The sequence below is a fragment of the Ischnura elegans genome, chromosome X, assembly GCF_921293095.1.
Source record: "Ischnura elegans chromosome X, ioIscEleg1.1, whole genome shotgun sequence".
Taxonomy (NCBI): domain Eukaryota; kingdom Metazoa; phylum Arthropoda; class Insecta; order Odonata; family Coenagrionidae; genus Ischnura; species Ischnura elegans.
Genome location: NC_060259.1, coordinates 94,491,797 through 94,518,476, shown reverse-complemented (window position 1 = coordinate 94,518,476; position 26,680 = coordinate 94,491,797). Strand labels below are relative to the sequence as shown.

At 41.0% G+C, this 26,680-nt stretch overlaps 1 protein-coding gene across 3 annotated transcripts in view; it reads right to left on the bottom strand.

Moving 5' to 3' along the window:
* Positions 1-21,814, bottom strand: part of LOC124170864 (alkaline phosphatase 4-like) — a 67,908-nt gene extending 46,094 nt beyond the window's left edge. Inside the window, exons 1-3 of one of the 3 annotated variants that reach the window (XM_046549873.1) lie at positions 21,713-21,814; positions 9,772-9,869; positions 1,059-1,279 (exon numbers count right to left, since the gene is read on the bottom strand). In XM_046549873.1, coding sequence (XP_046405829.1) covers positions 1,059-1,279; positions 9,772-9,853 — 303 coding nt within the window. In that variant the 5' untranslated portion in view covers positions 9,854-9,869; positions 21,713-21,814. Of the gene's footprint in view, positions 1-1,058; positions 1,280-9,771; positions 9,870-20,493; positions 20,776-21,712 lie in introns of those variants that run through there. The other 2 variants (XM_046549874.1, XM_046549875.1) reach the window with 2 other exon arrangements.
* Between the last annotated feature and the right edge of the window lie 4,866 nt (positions 21,815-26,680).

Here is a 26,680-nt window from a genome sequence, read left to right as displayed (position 1 = left end):
TACTCAGCGGGGAGGGGATGTTGAAAAAGGTGTTAGAGGGTAGAATGTTAGGGAAACGAGGGAGGGGAAGGAAAAGAGTAGGATTTTTGGATAGATTGAAGGGGAGTAGGCCTTATAGTGAATTGAAGAAGGCGGTAATGGAAGGAAAGGAAGGCTCCCAGATCACTTCTTTAGTACTCCATGCAAACCTACCTTCATCGGTAGAATACTCTAATAATAACCCAGAACATAGTGTCTTTACAATGAAAGGAGAAGAGTTATTCTTTCCGGCTTTGGAGTGGTCTTTCACGAGTACGTTAACGTCAAGGACATGTTATTATCCAATATTTACCAACGCCTAGCCCTCTGTGTTGCATCGGCTCCACCTCCAACACTCCAGCATTGTATTCATTACAGAAAATGTTAAAAACCAACAACATTCGAAAGCAATTGATAAATTGTAATAATCAGCAGATAGTTATGACCTTTTGTAGCCAGTCTTATTGTTAAACAATTTTCATAACACCGACGCTGGGTTTTTATGCGCCCGTTCACCGCCGGGTTACGGTTTCCTTCTTTTGCAAATGCCTATCCTTCAAAATGTAGTACCCATTCATAGAAAGCATTCGTCTAACCGTACCCAATTCCTAACTTTTACAGGCAAAGCTGTTGTAGAAAATTTAAAATGATTTGAAATATGTGAAGGAAAAAAAATCGAGTGAACGACCTGAAGAAATATGACAATGTTTTCCACGTCGAGAACTTGATCTCAAAATTACCACCATCCCAGTCGCACGTTTACTGCACTCAGCCACCGTAATGTGAGTTAATGTGTGTTCATGTGCAAACGAAATATTTTCGGTGAGTATCCAAAGAGAACAAAAAGATTAAGGGAAACTAAAATTCCCCGAGAAGCAGATGTGGCGCTTCAAACTTAGTCCTAAATCTTTTGAAAGAGGTTGTACCTAAATTCGCCCCCTTATGCTGCCTATCGAGTTGGGTGTTACTCTTCCAAGATGGCGTCTTGGTCAAATCCCGATTTTTAGGTACTCCTAACTGAGGAATTGGTGCAAACTTACCTTGGCGAGTCCGAGGGAGGGGAACTTGTCGAATGAGAGCCGCGTCTCCTCGCCCATGTGGCCGCGCTGCTGACCCTTGTAGATGCGGGTGGCCGTCACGGTGGAGAGGCCCATGCCATCGCCCACGAAGATGATCACGTTGCGCGCCCGGCCGCCCACGGCCGACCGATCCAGCGCCTCGTGCAGGTCCTGCGCTCCCTGCCGCATCCAGTGCTCGGCGTCTGCAACCACCACACACCCATCACACCGCGGAAAGCGCGCAAAGCCTGCTCAACATGCATTCACGAAGATTCACCCTGTTTTTTTCGTTCAAGCATGCTTTGATTGCTAGCCAAACAATATTCAATACACAACTGAAATCCATTCGATAAGCAATACGATCTTGCGTGCTCACGACAAAATATTCATCTCGCTTAAGAACTGAAGCATGTACTAAATATGAATTAAATACTTCAATTCGATATTCAATAGGTAGTACACAATGTGTATCGAAGACAGGCAAAGAATTAATAGTGCGTATGTGTTGAAGCATACAGCGATAAAGAATTTATCTCTGATTAACAAGCAATAACAGCGCTTTAAGTGTTTAATCCAAAATTAATATTTTAGTAAGATTAAGTTGCACTGCAACTATAGCATTATATTTGAATTTTATTGGAAATAAGTTTTATTATTAATACTAATAGTAATAATACATTATATCACGCAGTAGGACACGCGTCGTAAAAAGCTTAATGCTTGCTCTAAGCCATTATAAATTGCGGATTAAACGAAAAACGATAGGGTCAAATACAATTCAACCAAAACAATGAAGACAGTTCGGAAGTATTTCCTGAAAACAAGACCCATTTAAATCTTGCTAAGCCCAAGCAGCTTGTCAGCAGATGCCTTGTTTAAATATTATTTTAAGAGGGTACCTGCTCAGCCTTAAACAATTTATTATTAAATTTTGTGGTGAAAATATGAAAGAGAACATTAATTTTTCGGTGCGGATTTTGGACCTAAGGTTGTACGTACAATTATACAGGATGATATGAACAGTAATTAAATTTAACATATTTGTTATTTTATTTAACTTTAGTTAACAGCCATTGATTTTGTGTTTTTTAATATCAGATTTACAGTAAATGTCTTTCTTTTATAACGACTTTGATGACGATAGTGAGTTTGACGAATGATTTTCTTTGAAAACGTTAAGGAACGATATGTGCCAAATACCTCTTGCCATGGAGGTTGTAATAATATCAACCTTCGTACATTAAAGTGCTAGTGACAAAAATTTCACAAATTATCATGCATTTATACAATTTTCTTAATAGCAACAAAGCCTCATTCTTATGCACTTCTCTCACATTTTTCTCATTCGTCATCAAATTCACAATCATTTTATTTTGTAAATTAATGGCTTCCTTCGACAAGAATCATACTGAATATTACGTCACTATTTCAATTACACATTTTTACTCATTTAGTATTTATTTAAGGCAATGAAATTATAAATTTTGTATAAGCATTAAATCATACAATAAATCGATCGATCAAAAAAAGATCGATTCATCTCTCGCTCTCCTTCGTGCAATAAGAATTGATTAGAATGTAATTAGTGTTGAAGACATTATGTACACCACGCATTAGTATCGAGGCATCCACAACATATGCCTAAATATTCCCGTTGGAATATGGCATGTTTATCATGGTACACCACATGGATACATAATGCGCATGTGAGATGTTCCAATGGTCACATTTTAAATGTGGTACACATGTGGATCTGGAGCGACACGTGCGTGGCCAGAGAGTGAACGGATGAGAGGGGGAGGGGGGCATGTGAGGGGGGACACATGAGGGGGACCCCGGATAATTCCTGGCACATTATGAGAAGGAGTCCTTCCCATCCTGTGGACATACAGGAGGATATAGACATACTTCACTCAACACAACCCCAATGTCAATGCTACCTCATTACTTCATTTCGAGCCGATACGGTTCTCAGTCTATTGATCTCAAATGTGCAAACATCCCATTTTCATGTTCATAGAATAAAATATCTGACGGAACATCACTGCATGCCGCGGCTCTGCCATAGCAAAGAGGGACGTTCGAAGTGTTTGGTGGGGATTTGTGGGGGAAAAGCAAATGAGTTGAATGTGTCGAGGTGTGTCGTCTCATCGAAAGCATTGGGCCAGACGCGTGGAGTGACCGCGACACAAAGCGCTCCTTAAGCACCGCTCCTTCACAGCGGCCTCATTTGGTGCGGGCGATTCAGCTCTTGACCTTCGTGTGGGACTGCCTCTTTCATCCTTGACATGGCCCACTGATCGCCCACAGTTAGGCATCTATGTTTGGCAATAAAGGTGATACGCGCTCAGATATACCCAAGATTGCACTCTGTTCAGGTCTAGGAGAGAGGCTATGAAACCGAATGGAACGGAATTGGAGCGGGTTGAAGCCGCTCAAATGAGCTAATCATTTCACTCCCGGCCTGCGCAGAAGTCTATTTTCCTATTCCTGCCTCTTGGTGTGCAAAATCGTAATTCATTTATATTAAATTCATAACGAGAGTAATTTCTTGAGAAATTTAAATGGATTAATGGGATTTATAGCTAAATTTGGCAACATTGGGCACTGTCGGTGGCCATGGCTAACATTACCACAACTTTTAAGTCATCTACATCTACATCTACATAATTCCCTGCGAGCCACCTCTAGGGTGTTTGGCAGGGGGTGATCAATCACCAGCATGCAGCATGCATTTGGACTCCCACATGCACACCACACCGTCCGAAAAACGTCCCGTATACTAACAAACTATACTACTATATGGTGTCAGAAATAATAATTGAATTAAGAAACATGCCTTAATTTTTACATATGTTAGTAGGCTACACTACAAGTCATGCAATCTATTTACGAGTTCTATCGCTGCCGTTATAATCTCTTATTGATCGTGGAAAAAATGACAGTCGGAATCTGTCTGTTCTACAACCTATCTCTCTTATTTTATTTATATGATCTGATCTTCCGTAGTATGTTGGCGTCCGTAAGATATGGTTAACTTCGTCAGAAAAGACACTGCTCTTGAATTTATCTAAAAGGTTTAGTCTATTTTTCAATCTACGGTCCGACAGAGATTCCCATCCGAGTTTATCTAAGAGGTCAGTTACACTAACAAGACTATCGTAACGACCTTTCTCATACCTGGCAGCTCTTCTTTGCACGCGTTCTAACTCTGTTATTAAGCCTTTTTCATGAGGGTCCCAAACACTGGCAGCGTATTCCAAATGTGGTCTAACGAGGGAAAAGTAGCTGATTTCTCTCACTTTGTCGTCGCACTTTCCTAATATTCTTTTAACAAAACCCATTTTACGATTAGCTTGACCGGTTATTTCTCGAATACGTTTATTCCACGATAGATCATTATTGAGTCTTACTCACAGATATTTCACGGATTCAAAAGTCTCTAATTGGGTCATGTTGCAACCTGGGCAGTGCGCCAAAGATTATTTCCATTGAGAGTGAATGAAGTCGTGATGGTTTTGACCACTCCCACAGCAACTCCATCAGCAGGTGGGGGTGCACAGGTGAGGGTTGAGCTCACCCCAATGTTTACCACGGTCCGGTGAAATTCACTCGTTGAGGCCCTTTCCCACTCGCACGGTGGCATTTTATTTTTGGCGTCTCCAAATGATCCCCTGTGTTAGACCCTTGAGGCAGCACATGTGCTCAATGGCAAAGGCCTCCTCTTACTACTGCAAAAGCAAACCCCCGGCCACGACTAGCCTCGTCCACCGAGTCTATTTTATTTTCGATTACGAAAGAGTGTGGAAATTTAAGTGACACGAATTGATCCACTTTTCGACGCGACGCCGACTTCTCCAGCCATTCACCGCCAAATATCGACGGACTGAACTTTTCACAGATAAGTTGATGACGTCACTAGCTCATGGCGAGCTAGCCACCGCATCTCAGTGACTCCTGAGTGCTGTGCCACGTGTCGTGCCGCCTCTTGCCACCGATCCCTTCTCTCAATCAAACATTCTCCTTGAATGAGTACACATTCTAATAGTCACCAACTTATGCAGGCGGGTGTAAACTTTGGTGTGCATTTACTTCGAAATGACGGGAGAACAAGAGCATGAGGAGGGCCTTTCATTTGCCTTTCCTTTTCCTTTGCGTGGTGATTCATTGGGTACAGCGGTGGGCTGTTCATCGGAGGATCAAAATAGGAGGACCGGGACCTTCGGGCGCCTAAAAAAAATCCGCGAGGTGCGAGGTGGGCCAGGGAAAGAATATTGCTCTCTACCCTGATTGTGTGATATTTACACGCCTATGACTTAACCTGGGGCGAGCTCTACTCTCAACTAACCATAGCAACCCTCCGGTTGAATCACTCACTGAGCGAGTGATAGCGATAGCGTGATTTTTTCCGTCCATTTAGTGCATTATTTAATTGCATTGCCATTTGGGGTCTTCGTGAACGATGCCATTCATCACCAGCCAACACACGTCTCCTCGTCTTGGTGTTTTCCCAGATTTAGTCCACTCAGAGCCGACGATGTGAATTCATTCGTGTTCTCCTTTTGGCAATCATATGTGACTGTGAGAGGATAACAAGGAAGAAGATGGGGTCTGTATTTGTGTGAAGTGCTGCACAGTGCGGATTGCATTATCTTTTAGGCCAGGTATGCAGAGACAAGAAAAGATTAGCACCTGGTGCATACAAAACGCAAAATGGAAGTCATAATTTAGTTGAGTAGCTGATTAATGATAACCCGCTAGAAGAATAGATGTCAGGGCTGGGCGCAGGGAATAAATGCCATCCCGCCTATGGCTGATACCTCTTGGTGGATTTGTCTAGCCAATGGTGGGTTAAAATTCTCTTTCCTCTCCGTTGATTAGAGTCAAGCTAATCGTAAAACCGGTTTCGAAGATTATTATTAATTCCAACTTTGATTGGCTTTCGGATTTTTCGGGCTTGAGTCATTGTCATCAAATGGAGGGTGATATGGGCACGTGGAGGCCATCGGAGGTGTGGCGGAGGTGCAAATGTCCAACTGTACAAAAGTCCACACTTCAATCAAATAGTGCTTTTTCATTTTTCAGATGTCAAAAGTGGTTGAGGGTGACTTTGGCCAGTGTGTCCTCAACAGGGTGCTGAATATGGCAATAGGGTGGTTTCCTTCATCAAAGAAAACTAAAGGCATTTATTGCGATTCGTTACCCAACATTAGTGTATTGATAATATACAATTTATTCGGTTTTAGAAATCCTAGTTTAGACGAGTGGCAATGGTCAATTTTAACCTCATTTGAAAAAGGCCAGATTGGCGCCCATGCGATTCCACTCCACGTGACGTCACTGGGACCTAGAGATACGAGTAGATAGGAGTTTTATATTGTCTGAGATTACCAATGCATCTATGGGGCACAGAGCTCAGGGAATTTCTTAATAATCACCTATTAAAATTACTTAAGTTCGGAAAGTTTCCTTCGTTTGATAGGGCAATAATAGTCCTTATTTAAGCCAAGCGCTACCTGCTAGCAGGGTACTCTGCTACCTGCTATCAGCCAGCGTCGTATCAGCGCTCAAGCCTCGCCTCAATGTCACCTCACAGGGCGGCAGCGGAAACCAGAAATACGTCACACGGACTTTTCCCATCATTCCTACTTAGCCGTCGCGTTTTCGCGCGCTTGAAAATTTTCACTTTTCTTTTAATCGCGAAAAAAAAGATATCGTCGAAAATCTAAGAGCGTAAAATGCATACTCCAGGAGTAATAATCTTTCGATTTAGGCAATAAAAAAATAATAGGAAACCACCGTATTCTCAGGGTCGCCCGGGACCCGCAACGGCTCGGAGATATTTTGGAGCTTAAAGTCATGAGACGCACGTGGTTAGTATCTGCATTTACAAATGTCGTGAGTTACTTATATCCCCCGTCGTCGGGCATTTGATAACTCTTTGTTGTGCTGAAAATTTTTTATTGCTCTTAGGTAATGTTATATCCCGACTTAATTTTTAACCGATTAAATTCTCACACTCTTTGTTTAATGCGTGTTTATTGTTTTGACCGATTCCATTCCCGACCTATGCAGCCTCTTTGTTTGCTGCCTGGCTATTGTTCAATGCGACCCGGTCCGTCTTATTCGCCTTTTTTTGGTTATTGCATGAGTCTCTGGAACTTTACCTTATGCCTGTACTGTGCTGATTGTGCTGATAGTGGGAAATGCATTTTTGATAGTCGGTACGTGTGCGCTTTTCTGGAAAGAATGGCGCACCAGTGTAAAGTTTTGGAGCGCACGGGGGGCGGTCGGATGTCGCGATTCCTTAAAAACTGCACGCATCATTCAATCGAGGTCACTTCGTCAAGAGTCGGGGCCCGCGCATCGGGCGCCCGCAGGGCCGTGGAAGGGAAGCTCGCCGATTGACCCGGAGTATCCGAGGGAGGAGATCACTCTTGTCCAAGAACCAACAGTCTAAAATACACTCCGTGTGGCAAACTCCATATCTATCATTTCTTAATGATACTGCCCCTCCGTGAGGACCACCTTCGCAGCCCGGAATCCCTCAGCGTCAACATCCCAAGTCTGATAGAGTGGCCCCTTGTCCAGCTGTCAACGAGAGGACACGGTAATAAGATCGACTTCACTCTCTATCGAGGTACTCCTTATGAGAGCGCAGTGATGGATGGACATTAATTTCGATATCCGTGGCAGTACATGCCTCTTAGCATAGTATTTCGCGTTGCTATTGACTCTTACTTCTTTGAACTAAGAAATTATGGATACATTTACAATATCGCAACTTGTAGAGAAGAGTGAGTGTTGGACTCAATTTGTAGATATGCCCGTAACAGTGAGGGCATATTAAAACCGTATGTGCTTACATTGTACCCGGGACTGTGGGAGTGCAAAAATGTGAATATGCAAAAATTAAGGGCACAAGAGAAAGGTGGAATATATACCTAGTAGAATATTTTTGTGATCTCTCGAAGGATTTTTACGACAAGGGCTGCTGGTGTAATAATTCAGTGACGTATAATTAATTGATGTAAAGCGAGCAAGTGAGTTATGCAGTAATCTACCTGGGCACCCAAAATCCTTATCTAAAACTATAACGTCCGAGTGTACTTATACGTGACTGCAATTTTAACCTCGTCAAAGCGTGCGTTTATGGAGTCAGGTCAGCATACGGGCGCATTATTAAGATGGTCCGCCATTTTCGTATTCTCATGCAGAAAATGAAAAGCATTCTGAGCTCAACTATTCCCCTCCTGAGGAGCAACAATCAAAAGCAATTGCGCCCCACTTTTAAGTAATTGGAAAAGCGCCCGTGGAGAGGTCAACAGGCGAACATCGGGTCTTGACCGGACAAATTATCCAAAGAAAAGGAAATGAGGAAATGATCTATTCACAGGGGCGTCGCTTGTTCCGCTTCCATATGCCATGCCAGGGGAAAGAACACAAAGGGGCAATTCTTTCATCTCGTGAAGTATTAAAAGTAAAAAGAAGAACTTTGTGCTTTCACATGAATATTTATTCACAAATATACGACAGTGGTTTCAACGTTAGACGTCATCATCACACCTGATGATGACGTCTAACGTTGAAACCATGGTCGTAAATTTGTGAATAAATATTCATGTGAAAGCATTAAGTTCTTCTTTTTAATTTTAACAATGAATCGCTTTCACAAAGGTACGCCTCAAACAATCAATCTCATGAAGTGTCATTTATTACCTAATTAAGTACCCGTAGTAAAATAAAAATGGAATCTGTGTAGAATAATTATCTGTTGATTAACCGAATACGTGTTGTATGATTGTACATATTACTGGAACATTAGAGCCTGTTTGTTGATTACCATCAGTGGGCAAAGGAACAACCAATATCCATGATCGGCAAGTCTTTCTTTCAAACCTCGATACCGAAAACAGCGCTTGATGTAGGCGGCAATAGAGGTATGTTATTTCGTCGGGTTATAACGTGAAACTTCCTTGAACGCGACGGCTATGCTCTACAAACTTCATCGAGTGAATCCGTGTTAGAGGAAGCATTACACCACAACTTAACTTGGCGTAAGAGGACGAAATATCATGCAGATCTAAATTTAAACATTCCGCCCGCTTAAAATCAGACCATATCTCAATAGTGAAATGAATTCAAGAGAACCTTCATGGTCAAAATAACTGACGACTAATGCTTTCTAGAGATATTTCTCTTTAAAAAAAAATGACCAATCCAAGTCTAGCCACGCCACTTTAAGTTGTTGCGAACCGGAAGATGATATTCTTAAGTGTTAAAGGTAACTCCATGGCAACTCCGAGTCAATTCACGTGACATCGTTTCGAACGAGGCTGTAAAACAGATTCAAATTGTCTTTTTTCCACGATAAATAAGAGATTATGACGGCAGCGATAAAACTCATAAATAGATTAGATGACTTGTAGTGCAGCCTACTGACCTATGTAAAAGTTAATGCATGGTTCTTAATTTTATTATTATTTCTAACAGCATATGGTAGTATAATTTGTTAGTATGCGTGACGTTTTTTGCACTGTGTGGTGTGCATGTGGGAGTCCAATTGCATGCTGCATGCTGGTGATTGATCACCCCCTGCCAAACACCCTAGAGGTGGCTCGAAGGGTATTATGTAGATGTAGAAGAGGCCTGAGGGATGTGTTTGGCGGCAGCGGCAGTGCGTCTCACGACTCACCCTCCAGCACCCAGTCCATGGCGACAGAGGCTGCTGAGTGCAGCATCGCCAGCACGAAAACCACTGACACGATTGTCTTCATGATGGGAGACCTAGAGCTGAAAAGAGTAATGGGAAAGAAGTCATTACAAGTGAGCCATTGTGCCTCTCTGTTCTTAGCTAGCGTAACATTTTCCTAGTGGAGAAGATATTTTTCCTGCTTTTAATGACCGATAGTCATGGAAATTGAATTGAAATTTGCTAAAATGAGCGAGTCTTATTTATTCTACCTTATGTTTTCTACGCTCAAAATATCCTTTCCCGCGGTTTACGGTTTATATTTCGAACCATTAGTAAAAAATGTTGACAATTGGATGGTCAGCAAATATGCAATGTTAGAAGTCAAGTGAACATCTTCAGGCTCCGACCGCGCATGTTGGCACACATTCACCTGAGAAGCCCGAAAAAGTTGTATTCATCTATTCAACACCGCTAAAACCTGCGAACGAACTATATTAGAAATGATCAAAATGTTCAGGGTGCCACGTCACCGAGAATTTTAATAAGACTTTTTACATCCACGTAAAAGCTATAGAATTTTATAAAACTAACTTAAATATAAAATGTGTCGCATGCAGAGGACCCCATGGTTGCACATTCTTCTCTCTCGAATCTCGATGGGTAGTTCATGTGGTGGCTAGAGCGCCCACTTCCATCTCGTGGGTCCGGCTTCAAATCCTGGCGTTGGCAGAGAAATGTCAGGGAATACTCGATCCCTGATTGATTCTTTCGACGAGGGCACTTCAATGAAAACATTCGTTCGTCGGAGGAAGGAGGCGTGGCCCCTTCGAATGCTCTTATCACTCCCAATTCATTTCCTCTTCTCTCCTACGGCAAAAATGACCCACGAGTCGGTCCTCATCTCTAAATACGTACCTTGTAATGATATAATAACGTAATAGATCTTTTATAACCATATATACCTTACATATGATTTTGGAAGATTGCAGATAAGGTCGACGATTGTTCAAATTTCGATTATTGGAGAAGGCTTAAATATTATTTTCGCTGACGTAATGTAAAATTTTAAGTGAATTAGTGTTTCTCTGCACACGAATTTTTAGATCTTTTTTGCTTCCATGACATGATTGCTTCGTGGAGTGGACTTCAAGTAAAACACTCTTAGTGACAAATTGACATTTTGTAGCATCTAGCCCAAGTGAATCACATTTAACTTGTATTTTATGGACCAAGTAATTGAAATGGGCTCTCGCAGACCAATAATTCATCTAAAACCACCGTAGCCCACCAATCAAATGCGATGGCCAAGCATTTTTTCGTCTTCTATGCTGCCATGATAACCAAAGCTATGAACGTGGTCAGATTCTGTTTGGTAGCGAGGCATAGACAATGACAGCAATAGAAAATTTAAGCTTTGGACAATTTGAAATGTATTCTTTCGGAAGACAGCTGAGATCAAATGGATTGATGAAGTGAGTAATGAGAGGAAAGTAGGTAAGAAGTCCTTTATAAGCTCATAAGGAGACTGAAAGCTTGATCGGCCTCATTATGAGACATGATGGACTGACGAAGACAAGAGCAAGCTGATAGGAAGAACGGCTAACGAAGGCCTCGAATAAGATTATCGAGCGTGGGATGTAAAATAGAATAATTATTATATTGTTAAAAGATTAGATTAGGAGAATTGAGCGGAGAGATGCGCAAAACCAATCTCTGGTTACTGCCAATAAATTAAGGTGGCGCTTTTCCGCAAAGTTTACTCACGCACGACGTGTTTCAACCGTCAAATCAGTTCAGTATCAAGACAGAAGTATTTTCTACAATGTACGAGTCTTAAAACAGTGCACCTACTTAATAATGATATAACAGTGGTAACGCGTGGTACGGACGTTAAATTAGAGTAAAAATCTTTATTAGGTGACATTATGAAGTCTCTGCACTACACCTCGCCTGGCGCAGTAACAGTTATCTTCGGATTGTTGCGTATTGATGATGATGATGCAGCCTAGAGTTCACTCCGAGCCCTTCGATCCGCGATGCTTCGAAAGTACAATAGCTCGACTGACCAGCGTCGCGGTTTGACTCCTCTTCAAGTAGAATCCATTAACCAAGGCCACTGTATCGTCACAAGGTGGTGAACTTGTTGACAGCCGTTATTCGGCGCAGCATCGGACGGTCTGCATGTCGAGCGTGGCCTGGCGCACACTTCCTCATCCCACCAGCCATTATACAGTCTCCCACTTGCTTCGAAGAGATTCACGAGGCGCGTGCCTTCCTCCCAACTACATTCCCTAGACTTTCAATTTCTCTGGCGGAGAGGGATAGGGAGAAAGGTGACAGCCATGACGTTAAGTCAATCAGGGGCGCAGCTAGGAATTACGGCTAGGGGGGTTTAGGTGCAACTAATACTGGGGTGTATGGGGGTATGGAATACCCACCAGGATAAGCGGTATGAGCGAAATTAATAAATTGTGGAATTTTAAGATAAATGGTTCAAAATTGTGAGTTTTACGGCTTTCTGAGGGATATTATTATTAATCCTTATACTATTCTATAAGTAATATAAATCCAATTAAGTAAAATGGAGTAAACTTTAAAATTTCTCTGAGCTCTGGAGGGGGTTTTATCCCCCAAACCCCCCCCCCTCACTGCGCCACTGAAGTCAAAAATGTATCCATAAAAATTCAAGTCAAAATGTGCGATTATGTCCGAATAGAAGATTAAATGATTTTATATGAAAGCATGTAATGCTTTAAAAATGCGGCCCAGTTTGTATGCTTCTATCCTATTGGAAAAAATTTCCATTACATGATAACAGACGAAAAAGCGTCGAAATCGTTGAAAATCACGATTTCGCATACATCTGAGAAAGATATCAGGGAGGCATTATACCAGGGATGGCAAGTGAAACAATACGAAAATGTTTTGTTTCGACCCGGAGCGAAACGAAATACAAGGTCTGGTTTATTATTGTTCCCGCACGAAATGAAAATAGCGATGGAGTTTAGTTTCGACCCGGGACGAAACTTTATTCCCGGGAATGAAACTAAATTAACCGAAACTGCCCTGCTCATGGTTAAGTTTCGATTCCAGAAGTTGAGTGGAGGGGGAAGAGAGGGAATAGTTTCGACCCATTGCGTGTGACATCCGCGTTGAGAGGTTAAACACTGAGCTTAAAAATCGAATGGCCAGTTTGTGATCACCGTTCTGCTGTTTGCGGTTAAAAATATGAGTTCCCCATGCATCTAATGGCGGTAAGCCGAACCTCCACTTTATTCAACCATACTTCGTACTCGGTGTGTGTGGGTCAAAACTAAACTGTTCGAGGGTAAAGAACGTGGTCCCTCCGGTGCGAAACATTATCTGTGTTTCTTTTCGTCATAGAGATTTAGTTTAGTTTCGATCCGAAGTAGTTTTGACTCCGATTTCGTTTCCACCCTGAGGTTAGCTCCCCGGGTTTAAATCCATTTGGTTTCGTTTCTACATGTCGCTCCCGGGTACGAAACTATTGAAATTTTATTGGTTTTGAATTTCGTTTCGTTTCACTTGCCATCCCTGATTTCTACTCAACGTGAGGCATTTATTTTTGCACCAACGTGAGATGGTTGAAACCTAAATGTGTTTGCAAGACTTGACTTTACTTTAGTCAATTTAACCTGGGATGGATGAGTCCAGGTGGCCCCATCTTTCCTCAACCCAGTACAGGATCTCTGTACAGAGTTTCATGTCATGACAAAGGGGTGGCCCGCAGGCCGGTAAAATGTCTGGCTTTCAACAGTAATTTAGATTTCATCTCTGGATCATCAGGTGATTAGCAGTTAAGCCTTTCGGGCAACGTGGCAAAGAGTTGCTATGGTGCAGATAGTTCATGATAGCGAACCCAAAATAACATTTTATGCTGAAGTTTAACGTACTTCCACGCGAAGAAAATCACGAAGGAGTGAATGCAAGGGTCAATCGGTTTAGCTCACTTTTGACAAGTAAATATTTAATAGTCTATCTCAATTTAAAAAATATCTTCCGTATGATAGAATCTGGAAATGAAACCTTCAAAACTAGGACGATGGAGAACCTTTAAATATCAGTGAACTGTAAAAATCATCAGTATTAAAACATGAACGAATATTTAGAAGCTTTTACTGAGGCACAAATACAATAATCTGTCAAACGCTCTTGGTGCTGAGAATACATTATTGGCATCAAGTATTTTTTAATGAATGTGAACAACTGCTCGAACATCAAACGGCCAAACTATAGCAATGATTATTTATCTTAATGTTGTTGAAAGAAAGCTGCCCAAATGCACATGTTATCATGAGTTGAGAGAGAATTAGTGGAGGGTAAGACAAGTTCTCCGGCCTCACACGGTGGAAAACAGTGATCTCAATCCGCATTTAATGGTTTATACCTATAAAAAGAGTTGGAGAGAAATCAATAGCTTAATTGATAGTTAAGTAAGTTGATAATAGTCAACGAATTCGCTTTTATTGTTATTGGGTTATCATTTGAATTCTGCGACGGCTAAGCCTTGATACATTCTCATTGAGAATCTTCTAAGGTAAAAGTCTTATGCTCTAGAATATCCGTACCCTGGATGCAAGTCGTGCGAAGACAATCAAGTAATAATCGTTGCCATGTATTTTATCGGTTTATACTGAGCGTGTCGAGTATTTTTCGCTTCTCTCTTGCAGAAAATAACGAACTCAAAATTGACCAGCTACCCGAGCTACAGAAAATAGGTGGAGAGGGAGCGTCTATTACACATCCACAAATTTATTGCTGAATTCAATTGGTGTCCTAAAGAGTACTGAGCTAGTGTAAGCCAGTCAAATAACCAAGGTCCCTTTGACTAAGGATTATTAAGCGAGTAGTTTGTTTGAAAATAAGGATCCCACGAGACTATTAAATAATAATTTATTCAAAATCCATTCGATAGAAAAATTTCCTCTAAAACTTAGCAAAAGATAAAGTTGATATCATTGGTGAGCATTTCCTTCACCTAAAGCCTTTGGTAACCATGATTATTTACCTTCATTATCTCTCCATCCATTCATGAACTAAGATAGTTATTCCCTGGAACAACAGCAACAACAACAACAATAATAATAACTAAATAAAATAAACGTTTATTGTTATGGACTCTCAAGGTCCTAAAGACTTCACGGAAAAAATAATTTAGCTTTCTTTTACAGTTAGAAAACAAACTCTAATGACGGAATGGACCAAGGGTGTGCCAAAGTAAAACTTCCGGTGAGAGCGAGGCACGCTTATTTGCACGCTGCCACACACTCCATTTTCATTGTTCAAAATCCGTGAGGTGGAGCGCTTGTATTTCCATTTTTCAGCCTGTAAAGCAAATATTTTCTAGGTTTTATTGGAGTTAACTATGAAGTCAATACGGCGAATGAATGCTAAGTTTCGCATTTTTTTGAAAGAGCTTTTGATTATTTATTATTTTTATGTATTAAATGACCGAATCATCCATTATGATCTTATTAGTTTGAGTTTAAAATAAAAAATAGTTACAGTGCGCAATAGCACAATAGCCGAATTTCCAATGCGTGGCACCAGAGAAGTTTAATTTGGCATGACTCATTTTGAACTTCCTTCATGCACTCAGGCTAATATTTAAAAGTTCAGTTACATTTCTTTATTGATAATATTCTTACATCGCATGAGGCTGATTACAATCTTTCATTTTTTGCGAATGTATCGCAGAAATATACGTCGCCTGTGCAGTGTGCATGTTTACATAATTTTATGCCTTATTTGAGTTTGATTCCTTTAATATACCTACCTATGTTATATTGAAATTTAATCGCTTGCAACAGATTGATATTACTTTGCATTCATTTCATATCCGTAACCGAAATTTTTACGACGTGTAATCGTGCCCTAAATTATTTACATCCTGCGCGCGATCCCATATTTGCATTTATCTGATGTATCCTCAAGAGCTCGACACTAATACTGACGACCTACTCATCTTCAGAGGAAAATCGAGGTCGTCTTCTGGTTTACATTAACCGTCGAAACCATGGTTGAGTTTAAATAAAAAATTCTGAGGATAAACAAAGTTTAAATTTGTTCATCCAAACTGCTGCAAATATATGAAAGAATTGAAAGCACCAATAGGTGGGCAAGGTGTTACTTCGTAGGGTGGCTCACTCTTTTATTCCTATTTTGAAGAAAACTAAAAATCAAGACCGTAAATGCGAGTCAATCCGCTTAGCTCTCCCTTCTGTGCTGAATTAATTTCGGAATGTTTTGTACAGAACTTTCTTAAACACTTGCAGAAGTATGTAGTAAACTAAAAATGTTTCAGTAGTCGTAGTAAGTGGAATAACAATAGTAAGCTTGTGGCGTCTTGTAACATAAATTAAGGAAATGTCCACAATTTGTATCGGAATACGATTACAGAAGGCGACTTCCGCAAAAATATTGTCAGTGAAAATGCAGCCTACGAAATGAGAATGTCTTCCTCGGCGATGAGTTATTTTGGAACGATGACAATGAGGTTTTTAAAGCCGGAGGAGGTTGCGCGATCCCATATCCTCCCTGATGCATCCTCAAGAGCTCGACACTAATACTGACGACCTCATCATCTTCAGAGGATTATCGAGGCCACGTTTAGGATCACGGCGTCACTAAGAGCTCACTAGGAAGGACAGGCAGTTGTGAAATACCGCCAGTTGCAACACGATCGCTGTTGAGACATATGAATTGGATCGCGAAACAAATGAACTACCGCGTGACACACGGGAGGAACAGGAGTAGGTGATACGGAACTCAGCATCAAGAAAGTGTTTGATCAGAGGAAAGATATAAATTTGATCTAATAGGTGCTGGACGGCAGAATGAGATAAATATCCGCAGCGAAAGCCGTGCTGTGGTTTACCAGGCTGACGTTGCGTGTAATTTAATGATTGAGGCCTACTTTTTGAGGGAGCACGCAGACCTTACGTTCTTTGATTAAGATTTTACTAATTAGATCATTGTCATGAGGTGATGCTCTTTGTATTTGAATCACTCAGATATAAGTCTCTACTTGCTCAGAAGACACCGAGAATGATTTTCGTCAGCCCCCAAATATGTTGCCGAAAATTGATTCAGATATTTTAAGATGTTTCGTAATATATTAATAAAGGACTTTAAGTAAGTCAGATTAAATAAGGATACAACAAAGACACCCGTTGAGGAAGAAGACATTGCCTTCGAAAGCTACAAATATTTTTTTGTGTAAGTTTTCTTTTTAAGTGCTTTATTTTATTAAGGGTGGCAGAGCTTGTGAGTTACTATTTTTATTTTAATATATATTATACATAAATGTATATATCTATATATTCTTATGTATAACACATGAGTGAGATTATCTGGATACGATACTCAAGAAATTCCTGCGCAGTAAATTGTTAACCAATAGGATTATCCAATGATGCGAAGCAAGGTACGTTTCTCACGGTTTCCACGGCTGAGCTGTGTGCCGCTGACGCCGGACGACGTGACGCCCACAGCAGGGGCGTCAGGAAAAGCGAGGTCCCCAACCTCTCCGACCGATATGCACATTTCATATTTTATAGCACGTCTTTAATCCTGAATATTCTGTCGTCGGTGGTGCGTCAACAGCGTCGACACCAAGCGCCTCCGCAAACAACATTCTCGGACATCGCACAGCAGCGGTCCGAAAACGAATGAACCAAAGTCCAAAGTGTTTTTTTTTTACATGATCTTGGAACTTAGCGTAAACACTCATAAGTGATCAACGAGCATGGAATTATACGTCATTTTACGTAAATGCCACCCGCGACTGAGTTACAGCAGCCCAAGCATTACCATTTTTTTTAAATACGCGCGATCTCGTTATTCTCCGAAAACCTTTAGATTTAATCAGGTGGTGTTGCGGTGGTGTAATTTTTAAAGAATAAAAAACACAGTATTCATCTGACCTGGTGCTTTGCCTATGCTATCCATTACTTTTTAAGATTTTGGCTCACACCTGCCTGGTTTTGCAACGCAAAATGATTGACCCATTATTCACATGGAATTTTCGAACAGTAGACATTATATTTCAGCTATGAAATATGCAAATCAGGAAACATCACAGTGCAGAGAATTTTTAGAATACTTAGCAGTAATATTGGAAGTAAGCTTGCGGAAATGAGAGCGATTTTATAATCGCGTGTCAAGGCTTAGCCACACGACGAGGGTCCCTGAGGCTCGGCAACTGCGGCCGATTTTTAAAGTTTTGAAAATTATTGATTATTTAAAATCGTCATTTAAAGGACGGTAAATAGTAATTTTTCACCTAAAACACTGTACTTAAGATATTACCGGGATAATGGATCGACCGAATTGGCCATTTAACGCATTACTCCAGTGAAGATGATAGGCATAGTACTTGGGAGAGAGTCGTTTAATAACGAAGCACAGCCTTTGACGGCTTTTATTGGGTTTTTCCTCATGAGTTTTCCCTCTTCAATTTGACCAAGATTCATGCACTAAGGGAATTTTTTTAGCAATAAGAAAACGAAAACTATTGAATCTCTGAATTCATTATTTATATACTATCATAAATTGTAAATAAACTTGACCACGAAAAATTTCACTTTCGGTCATCCATCGTAAACAAGCTTTTACAAGGCAACATGCCTGATAAGTACAAATTTAAAATCAAATGGAAAAATGCATCGATAAAAAATTTGAAAATTTTATGATAAAAATGTAAAGGAATTAAGTGAAAAAATATAATAGCAGCAAAAGAATACCAAGCACCGGCTAAAACTTACAACTGAAATGAAATAGGAATCATAATTTGTACTATTAAAGGAATGATGCTTTGAAAGTTAATTGTAACAGTGGTTTTTTGTTAAAAATTATATTATTTTTATTTACAGAATTTCAATCCTCAATCCTGCCACGAACTCAGTTTGTCATAAGCGCTTGCGTCCTCTCTTCGTTATAATCTAAAAGCAGCGGTCCTCTCAAATATTTCAGAATTTCCTTAGCCCTCATTGGAGTTGATGTCAGAGTGCTGGAAAGAAATGGACCTATCGCTATCAACAACTTTAAAAAAAGGCAAAGTCATTCATGGCCTCTCTGGAGTGATTCACAATGAATCCCTGGATGGATTTACTGGTGTCCTAATTTCAGACTTCCCAATTCATCAAAATGTTCCAAGGGAAGAATCGCCTCTTTTTCAATTTTGCCTCCATGTAAAAGTAACCAAGTAAAAATAGCCGTGGTTGGTAAAGAACACCTTGAAGAATAATTCAACGGTTCGAAATACATAGTAGGAAATAAAAACCTAGGAGAGATTGCTTATGATTAAGAGTTATGCCAATGGATATTGCCGCCAGAATGATGGAAAAGTTTGTTACGAGATTAACATAAATTACTGTAATTAAAACATGATAAATTAATCAACTAAATTATTAGCTCATAAATAAATATTACCTCTTCCCAACACTGTCTACAAGGAATGGCCTGACCTCCGTCAAAAGCCATATGACATCTTAAGGTGCTGCTTTTTACCCCATTGCTCGCCGCAAGAGGAGTCGATTCTCATGCCAGTATCCTAGATGAAGTGTGCTCTAAAGAGCCTGTTGACTCACTTCGCATGAGTTAAGGAGTATATAAAATGTCCCTTAGTACGAGCTGAGCGTGCTTGTGCATTTTTCTGGTTCTTGGTCAGCCCAATGGCGATAAACAAAGATATGGCCTCCTCTAGATGCCTCTCTTTCTGCATGTCATCACTCCTCTCCCACTTTATAAGAATATTCTCTTAGCTCTAAAGGCAGTAGTTGTTACTTCCGTATTTAATTGAGCAGCGGAACTATCTCGCCCCTACCTTAAAGCAAGTGAGGTTGCCAATGCGAGCTCGGCCACAGCTTTTAATACTTTTAATTTTTCTCCTTTTATATCAGCCACAAGAAGAAATAAAATCAGTTTCTGGTCGCCCCATTATTGAAACTTATAAATATATAATAGTAAGATGTGGAATATAATATACATTATTCTATTCAAACATACATATGTGTGTCACATGTACATGTGGGCCAAAGCAACGGGAGTTTTCTCTGTATAAACCACCGCAGAAATCATGGTAAATGTAAGCGTCCTGGTAGCGAAATCAGAGGGTTAAAATGCGGCCTGAGTGAGACTCGAACCCAGAATCTCCCGGTTACCGGCCTGGTGCTCTACCAATTGAATCAGATACAGAATAAATAAAGTTCTTAAGGAATATCAATTTACTTAAGTAGAAAACATTCTAAAATATACGGAATTACAGTTTCTATGGGAGAACCGAGAAAGAATTGACCGGCAACTTAAGGGAAAATAAATGGCTGAACCGAATTAATTAACGGAGACCATCAAGAGTATCCACATAGTTCTCTACATTTGATCTCCGCGACAAAACATCCAGATTGTGTATTTTTTCTCGCCTGATGCCTTTCTCTTCATTTCCGATACTTTATTACGTAACTCATAACGAGTAATTTGGTATGTATCCTCTCATGCGTTAGAAAACGCTCAAAATCATGTGCGGTGGTTTGACTATTAAAAATATGTGAAGTGAGATACATGGTGAAAACGAATAAAAATCATACTTGTTATGATTTATGAGATGATAAAAACAGTTAAATTGATAATTAATTTAGTACTTTGATTGAATCATTACGACAACACACATATCTATAAAATAGAAGTCACAAAGAAACTCACCTCGCATATATTCGAGCTGGGTAACCACTGCGATGTCCAACCACGGGAATAGGTGGTTGGAATTCAATAAACCGCGACCCAAATCACTGGGTAACTCTAAGTTGAGCATTTCACTAAAGCACGACACGACACAATAACATTAAACACGACACTCCTTCACGGATTCCAAAATAAATAAAGTACAAGTTCGCATGCATTTGCGCCGGGGGAAGGAAAGCCCTGGTGGAAGAACCCCAGAATTACTGTCAAAGGCTGTACGTGGTCATGAACATGGTCATTGTCATGAATTATCCCTTTCCGCACGATCCTTCTTGGCGAGGCTGGAAAGCGAAGGGCAGGCAAAAAGAGTATCGCCTTCCACGGAAACTGTTTGTTTTGCATTCCGGCTTAATCTCATCAACCCACTTCTTTGCACCCATAGTGCTCTCCCTCACCTATACTAACTATGTGGCATTCGCCGTGCGCATCGCGAACGCACCCCCTCCATTCATCTCTCCCCGGAACCCCCTCCTCCTTTCAGAAGATGCACGGTGGAAAAGTCCGTCGACCATCGTACCCATCTTCTGGAGCATAGCCATGCGTGGTCGACACTCCAATATAAACAAGAGCATTGCCGGATTGTTCGCACGTGACCAAGTTCAGATGGAAAATTCCCAGATGTAGTGATTCCTATTAGGTGTCTCGTAGGGCGATTCAAGCGATGACGTTTTATTCTAATATGTTCATTTCTTTGGTAAATTGCATTGAATTCATCCCCCTATTTAATCGATCGCTGGCGTGACATACAGTGAAAGTGAAGCGCGAGGGGTCCGGGAAAACTCGCCAAGAAGAGGCCGTGGTGAGTTGTTGGTGTCGGCGGAAAGAGAAGACAAGTGCGATTTGATTGAGCCGCTGCTCATGCGACAGGAGGTGGAGGCGGCAAAACACGAGATCATGTGATGTGTCCGATGGGCTTTACTGCGACGATGGCTTTTGTTTCCGTGATATTTATGTCGTTTGGAAGTTTCATTCTCGTAAAATCTAATGCTCTCGAAGAAATAGGAGCATGAGTTAAAATGAGTAAAGTAATCCCAATTGTCGGATGTTTCCATATCCCATGCCGTTACCTAGGTTTTGAGTTTTCAATGTTGACAGAGGCTCTCGATCCATACGCAGCGAGCGCTCATATGTTCCCTTAGCCGAGGGGCAAAACACCATCTACTCCACAATCATTCCTCACCTTTCGCGTGGGCCTTGGGATGTGATGTCGGGCACGGGGGACGGGCACTGGCGGCCGGCCGGCGCGGTTTGTCTCTGTCGCTTCCGCACGGGTCGCTCTCGTTGAGCCGACTGCTATGTCGTAGCACAATGCGCGCCAACCGCCTCCTCCCCCTCCTCCGCCCGTCAAGGAGCCGCACGTGACGGCGGCAACCCAACGTGTTGGTTGAATTAAGCTGTTCAGTTACCGCAGTACTTTATATTTATATAGTATTTCCTTAATTTTTTTAAAATTTCATTTCTACTTTAGAATTATTAGTATCATGGAATGCCCACATTTAAAATTACTTTAATTAACCTTACTTTGATCTTATACCCCCTTAAGTTATATAATCTACTAGCAGAAGAGTTCGTTGATCTCAACGGGGTTAGTAAAAATATATGTGGTATGTGCCACTTTTGCTCTTAGCAACTACTTTTTGCTTACGATCACTCAGGAAAGCGCGTATCCAATTTATAACTGTTTCGTAAAGCCCGCGTGACTGTAATTTGTATCAAGGTTTGTTGTGAGGTCCCGTGTCGAGGACTTTCTTAAAATCAAGAAATAATGTGTCCACTTGTCTTTTCGATTCACCAGACTTGAGATTGGTATATTTCCTTCTACTAGACTATTGGTATCTTTCCTTCCGACAATGATTTTTAAATATTATATCCCATAACGGTGCGGTCTGTGATGCTAACTCCTTGAGGACACGCGTAGGTATTCCCTCCGGACTCGGAGGAGTGAAAAATATATCATTCATGTATGTCGTTGTGATGCATACATTGAGGTAAGTGGAGCAGGCTGGCAATGGGACCAAATGCCCATGTGGGGATGACGAACGGCGCTGTATAATCGAAGAATACGGTGGTTATCGCATGAATATCTGCATGTTCCCAATTACTCAAATGAATGTTATGACATTTGCAGAGCTATGTGATGATATCGCGGACTATAAGGTTACATAGATCACTGTTCGTCACAGCGAATCGCCGCGTTCCAACGCCTTCCATGAGGCACAAATTTATTCGCCCGAAGATGAAGTTAATCTGTTGGAACGCGTCGTATTTAATTTGCAGTGAAAGTTACCGTGGTATGGTTTGGAGATCGAATTTCGATGGACAGCCTGAATGAGAGATTAGACTCACTGAGACAGGCGAGGAAGACGGTCGACACACTGAAAAGGGCTACAAGCGTGATGGCGGAGGGAGCCGGTCCGTTGCTATTGTTGAATGTATTCTGCCCATGCCTCCATGGAGCGTTGGGCAAATCACACCCCATGCCCTTCTTCACCTCTCTTCTTCGACTAACGCCCGTTCATTTTTACATCCCCCCTCTCCTCCTTACCCTTTCCCGTTTACCCAAAATGAGGAATTCCACTGAAAATGGATGATTATGCGATTAAAAAAATAGCCTCCACACTGAAAATTACAGTGAAAACAGTTCTTCTCTAACCAGCGTGTTATTCTTAAAATTTCACTTTGAAAATTGTATAGCAATCTTGCGGTCCAAACGACCCATCGCCATGTTTGCTGAGCGTGACGTCAGAGTCCAGCAAGCAATACGTTTACGTCCTGCTAGTAGACTGTTTTTCCCAGTTTTAGAAAATAAAACTATTCATCTCTTTGTACTTTTTTCTCAGTACAATTTCTTTTTAGTAGCAATTCATATTAATTTCATCATCAGTCACGTGAAATATTTCTATTGAATAATTAATCTACCTTCAGAATGTTCCTAGAATTCGCCTTTACGAAGTCGAAGTCAGCCATCGCGCAATACGTGCCTCGTAAAATCTTTAATAGCATTCCCAACTGTTTTTGACACACCCTTCAAGTTATGAATCAGCATCGTCGTAGCTGCTTGTTATGGTCATTACTGTTTGTTATTGCCATGGAGCGAATCGGCTTACTCGCATTCTGACGTCACAGGACGTTCTTGCAGCGCAAAGGAATTTAATATTTTTTTGCGAACTTTGAAGCTCTCTAGCAACAAGAATATTGAGAATTGTGAATTCATATTTTGCATACGCTAACATATTTAACGTACCAATCTATAAATGTTAAAAAATAACTATTTTAATTTAGTGAGAGCACCCCATTCTTCCCTCCAACACTGTTATCAACATCCCCTCCCCGCTTAGTACTCGCTCCATCCAAACCTTTGGTCTCCCCCGTGTCTCATTCACATGCTTCCTCTCTCCACCCACCATGTGCAGCACTTCGTCGTTCCTCCTCGTCTCCGTCATTTATGCTCCCTCACATCTCGCAAATCGACTCCCCTTCCACTCCCCCGTGAACGACTGCATTTCCCACCCGCCCTCCATTTCTTCACACTCGTTCTGATATCGATCCCCTCACTGCTCTTCCTCCTGCGAACGCAATTCTCTTCCTGATGTACTACGCGTGAGTCAGTTTCCCCTTAATAAGCTGCTCAAATAGCTCAAATCCTCAGTTGGACCGGCCATGGCAGCACACAATGTCAGGCTGAGTGGTCCCCGCACAAGTAAGGGCTTGGAGCCATTCCCCGTTGAACGAGAGTGGCACATTCCATAACTTTAATTGTTTAATTTAAAAATATATTTAATTTGAAAAATTTTCATGTCTGGATGGTTTTGAGGTTCCGTCCTTCGGGTTCCAATTCGAATGGCTCGGTAAGGCTCGCCTGGGTAAGTGCCCACCACTTCGGCCATGGGTATTTCTGATTGTCCAGAGTTGTTCGTTGATGAATCGTCATGCTCTGATGGGCTCCGATATGCTGTTTTTGGGGCGGAGGAACCAAGGAAATAAAAGTATACCGCAGCGTAGTCCGTGCGATTCCGCTTATTAGCTGGGTAACTACGGTCAGCTGACGGGAAGAAACATTTGGTCTCCGATTTTTTATTTTTACGACGACACAAGAGCATTTAAACTAGTCGATATTTTCATTAAAAAGATCCAAATATCAATTGAAACGCAATATTTCTAACCCGTTGACGATTTCCCTGCAAAATTCTGACAAATAATTTTTGAAATGGCATTAACACAGAAATTGTAACCGTAATTGATCAATAAAGAGGTATTCTGATGCAGGAGAAATGATATTTAAGAGTGAAGCGCGAAGAATGAAGATGGCTTGTCTTCCCCATGGCGAGGTTGGGGCCTAACTATACCCAACAATAATCTGTGAACGCGGAGCACGGAAGTAAAGGTCATAGTCTTTCCAGTTTGTTTGAATATTATTATAAATTAAGAGCATGTCTCTGTGTCGAGTAGTTGGGTTTGCTTTTTCTATATACATGCTGTAATTACAAACAAAGGTGTGGAATTAGAAAGAAGCACACAGATACAAGATCAGATCAAAAAAGAGATAATGTCTATGAACGACGGTCATAGAAATTATCTTTTGTTTGAAAAATTATTTCGAATATGAAAAAAATGAAGAGTAGGAGAGAAGAGAAGCCTCATGAAAACCTTAATAAGAAGACGGAACAACCTTATAGGCCACATCTTGAGACATGATGGCCTGATGAAGACAATCGTCGAAGGACAAGTGGAAGGCAAGAATGGAAAAGGAAGACCCCGAACAAAATATATGGAACAACTAAAGAGAGATGTGAAAGAGAAGAAATACGTAGGTGTGAAAAGATTAGCTGATAGGAGAACTGAGTGGAGAGCTGCGTCAAACCAATCCTAGGATTGTTGACCAGTGATGATGATGAAAAAAACGGATGCTGACTGTACATTTTTTAAATCAATGTCAGTAAACACATAATTATCTTGAAAAATACTTTTTAAAGAGATATAATTTTGTTTAAACATGTAGTAAATGTGAAGGATAAAAGTATGGCAAGATAAAATGCCATCGGGATGTGCAGGATGGAATAATAATATTCGCGGAGAATTATGAAATCGTTGGAATGCCTACTAGTCCAGGAATTCGGAACTGCAGAGTGGAAGGCATGGAAATCGGTGAGATGTGACAGATTCCCATCTTATTACTTAAAAAATTGAGGAAACTTAAGATATAGAAGATTTTTCTATAAAATGGATAACTAATTTTCCGATTTCTTGGACTCAGCCCCCTCTGTCTCCAGCAAGAGAGGTGGCATTTTTTCAGTATTTTAACTGATTGTAAATTTTACTCGATACCTTCAGAAAAATACTTGCCATCACACCAGGTATTCGTCGGCGTGATGAAAACAGTCGCAATACAGCTGGTAAGATTATGACGTGCAAATATTGCAATTTTTACATCTCTCAAATATATCCAAAGAATTCCTTCAAAAATTGAAGACATAATTTCCGAAACGCCGCAAGCCCACTGAGTAGGAATTTTAGGGTAACATTTTCGTTGCATATAATAGGGGCAACGATATATTTATTTCTTCGAATGTTTTTTTGCATTGAAGCTAATAAGTGGAGAAGCAAGTCCATCAAAGGTTAAAGTCGAAGGGATAGCTTGGGTACCCTTGAAGTTGTTCATAGAAGTTGGTCATAAACTCAAAAATTTGCTGAATGGACTTGTTCTGCTATGGAATTCACGGCTTCAATTGTGATTTCCTTGGGGATTCCCACCGTTCTAGCGCTCGGGGAAAGCCTTGTCTCTCAACCTGATGAGGACTTGAGCACGTCGAAACGCGTTATGAATTTTAAGGAGACCTGTGGAAAATTGCCATTAAGACTGCAATCGTTTGTGAATGGATGTTTCGTAGACATGACTGGTCCATTCTGGTCCCACTGGCTGCGCCGCTACGGAGCGGGAATGGGTAAAACCGATTTTTTTGATTGCGAAAAACCGGTCGGAGGGCGAATTCGAATTCGCGGGGACGTCAGACCGGAAAGATGGCATTTGTGACGCGGAGGAAGATACCGTCGATGGGAGGATGAACCGACTGCTAGATCGGAACGGTGCCTAGTCTCCCCTTACCTATTTCTCCTTCTTCTTCATATCCCTTCACGCCCGCAAGTGCCA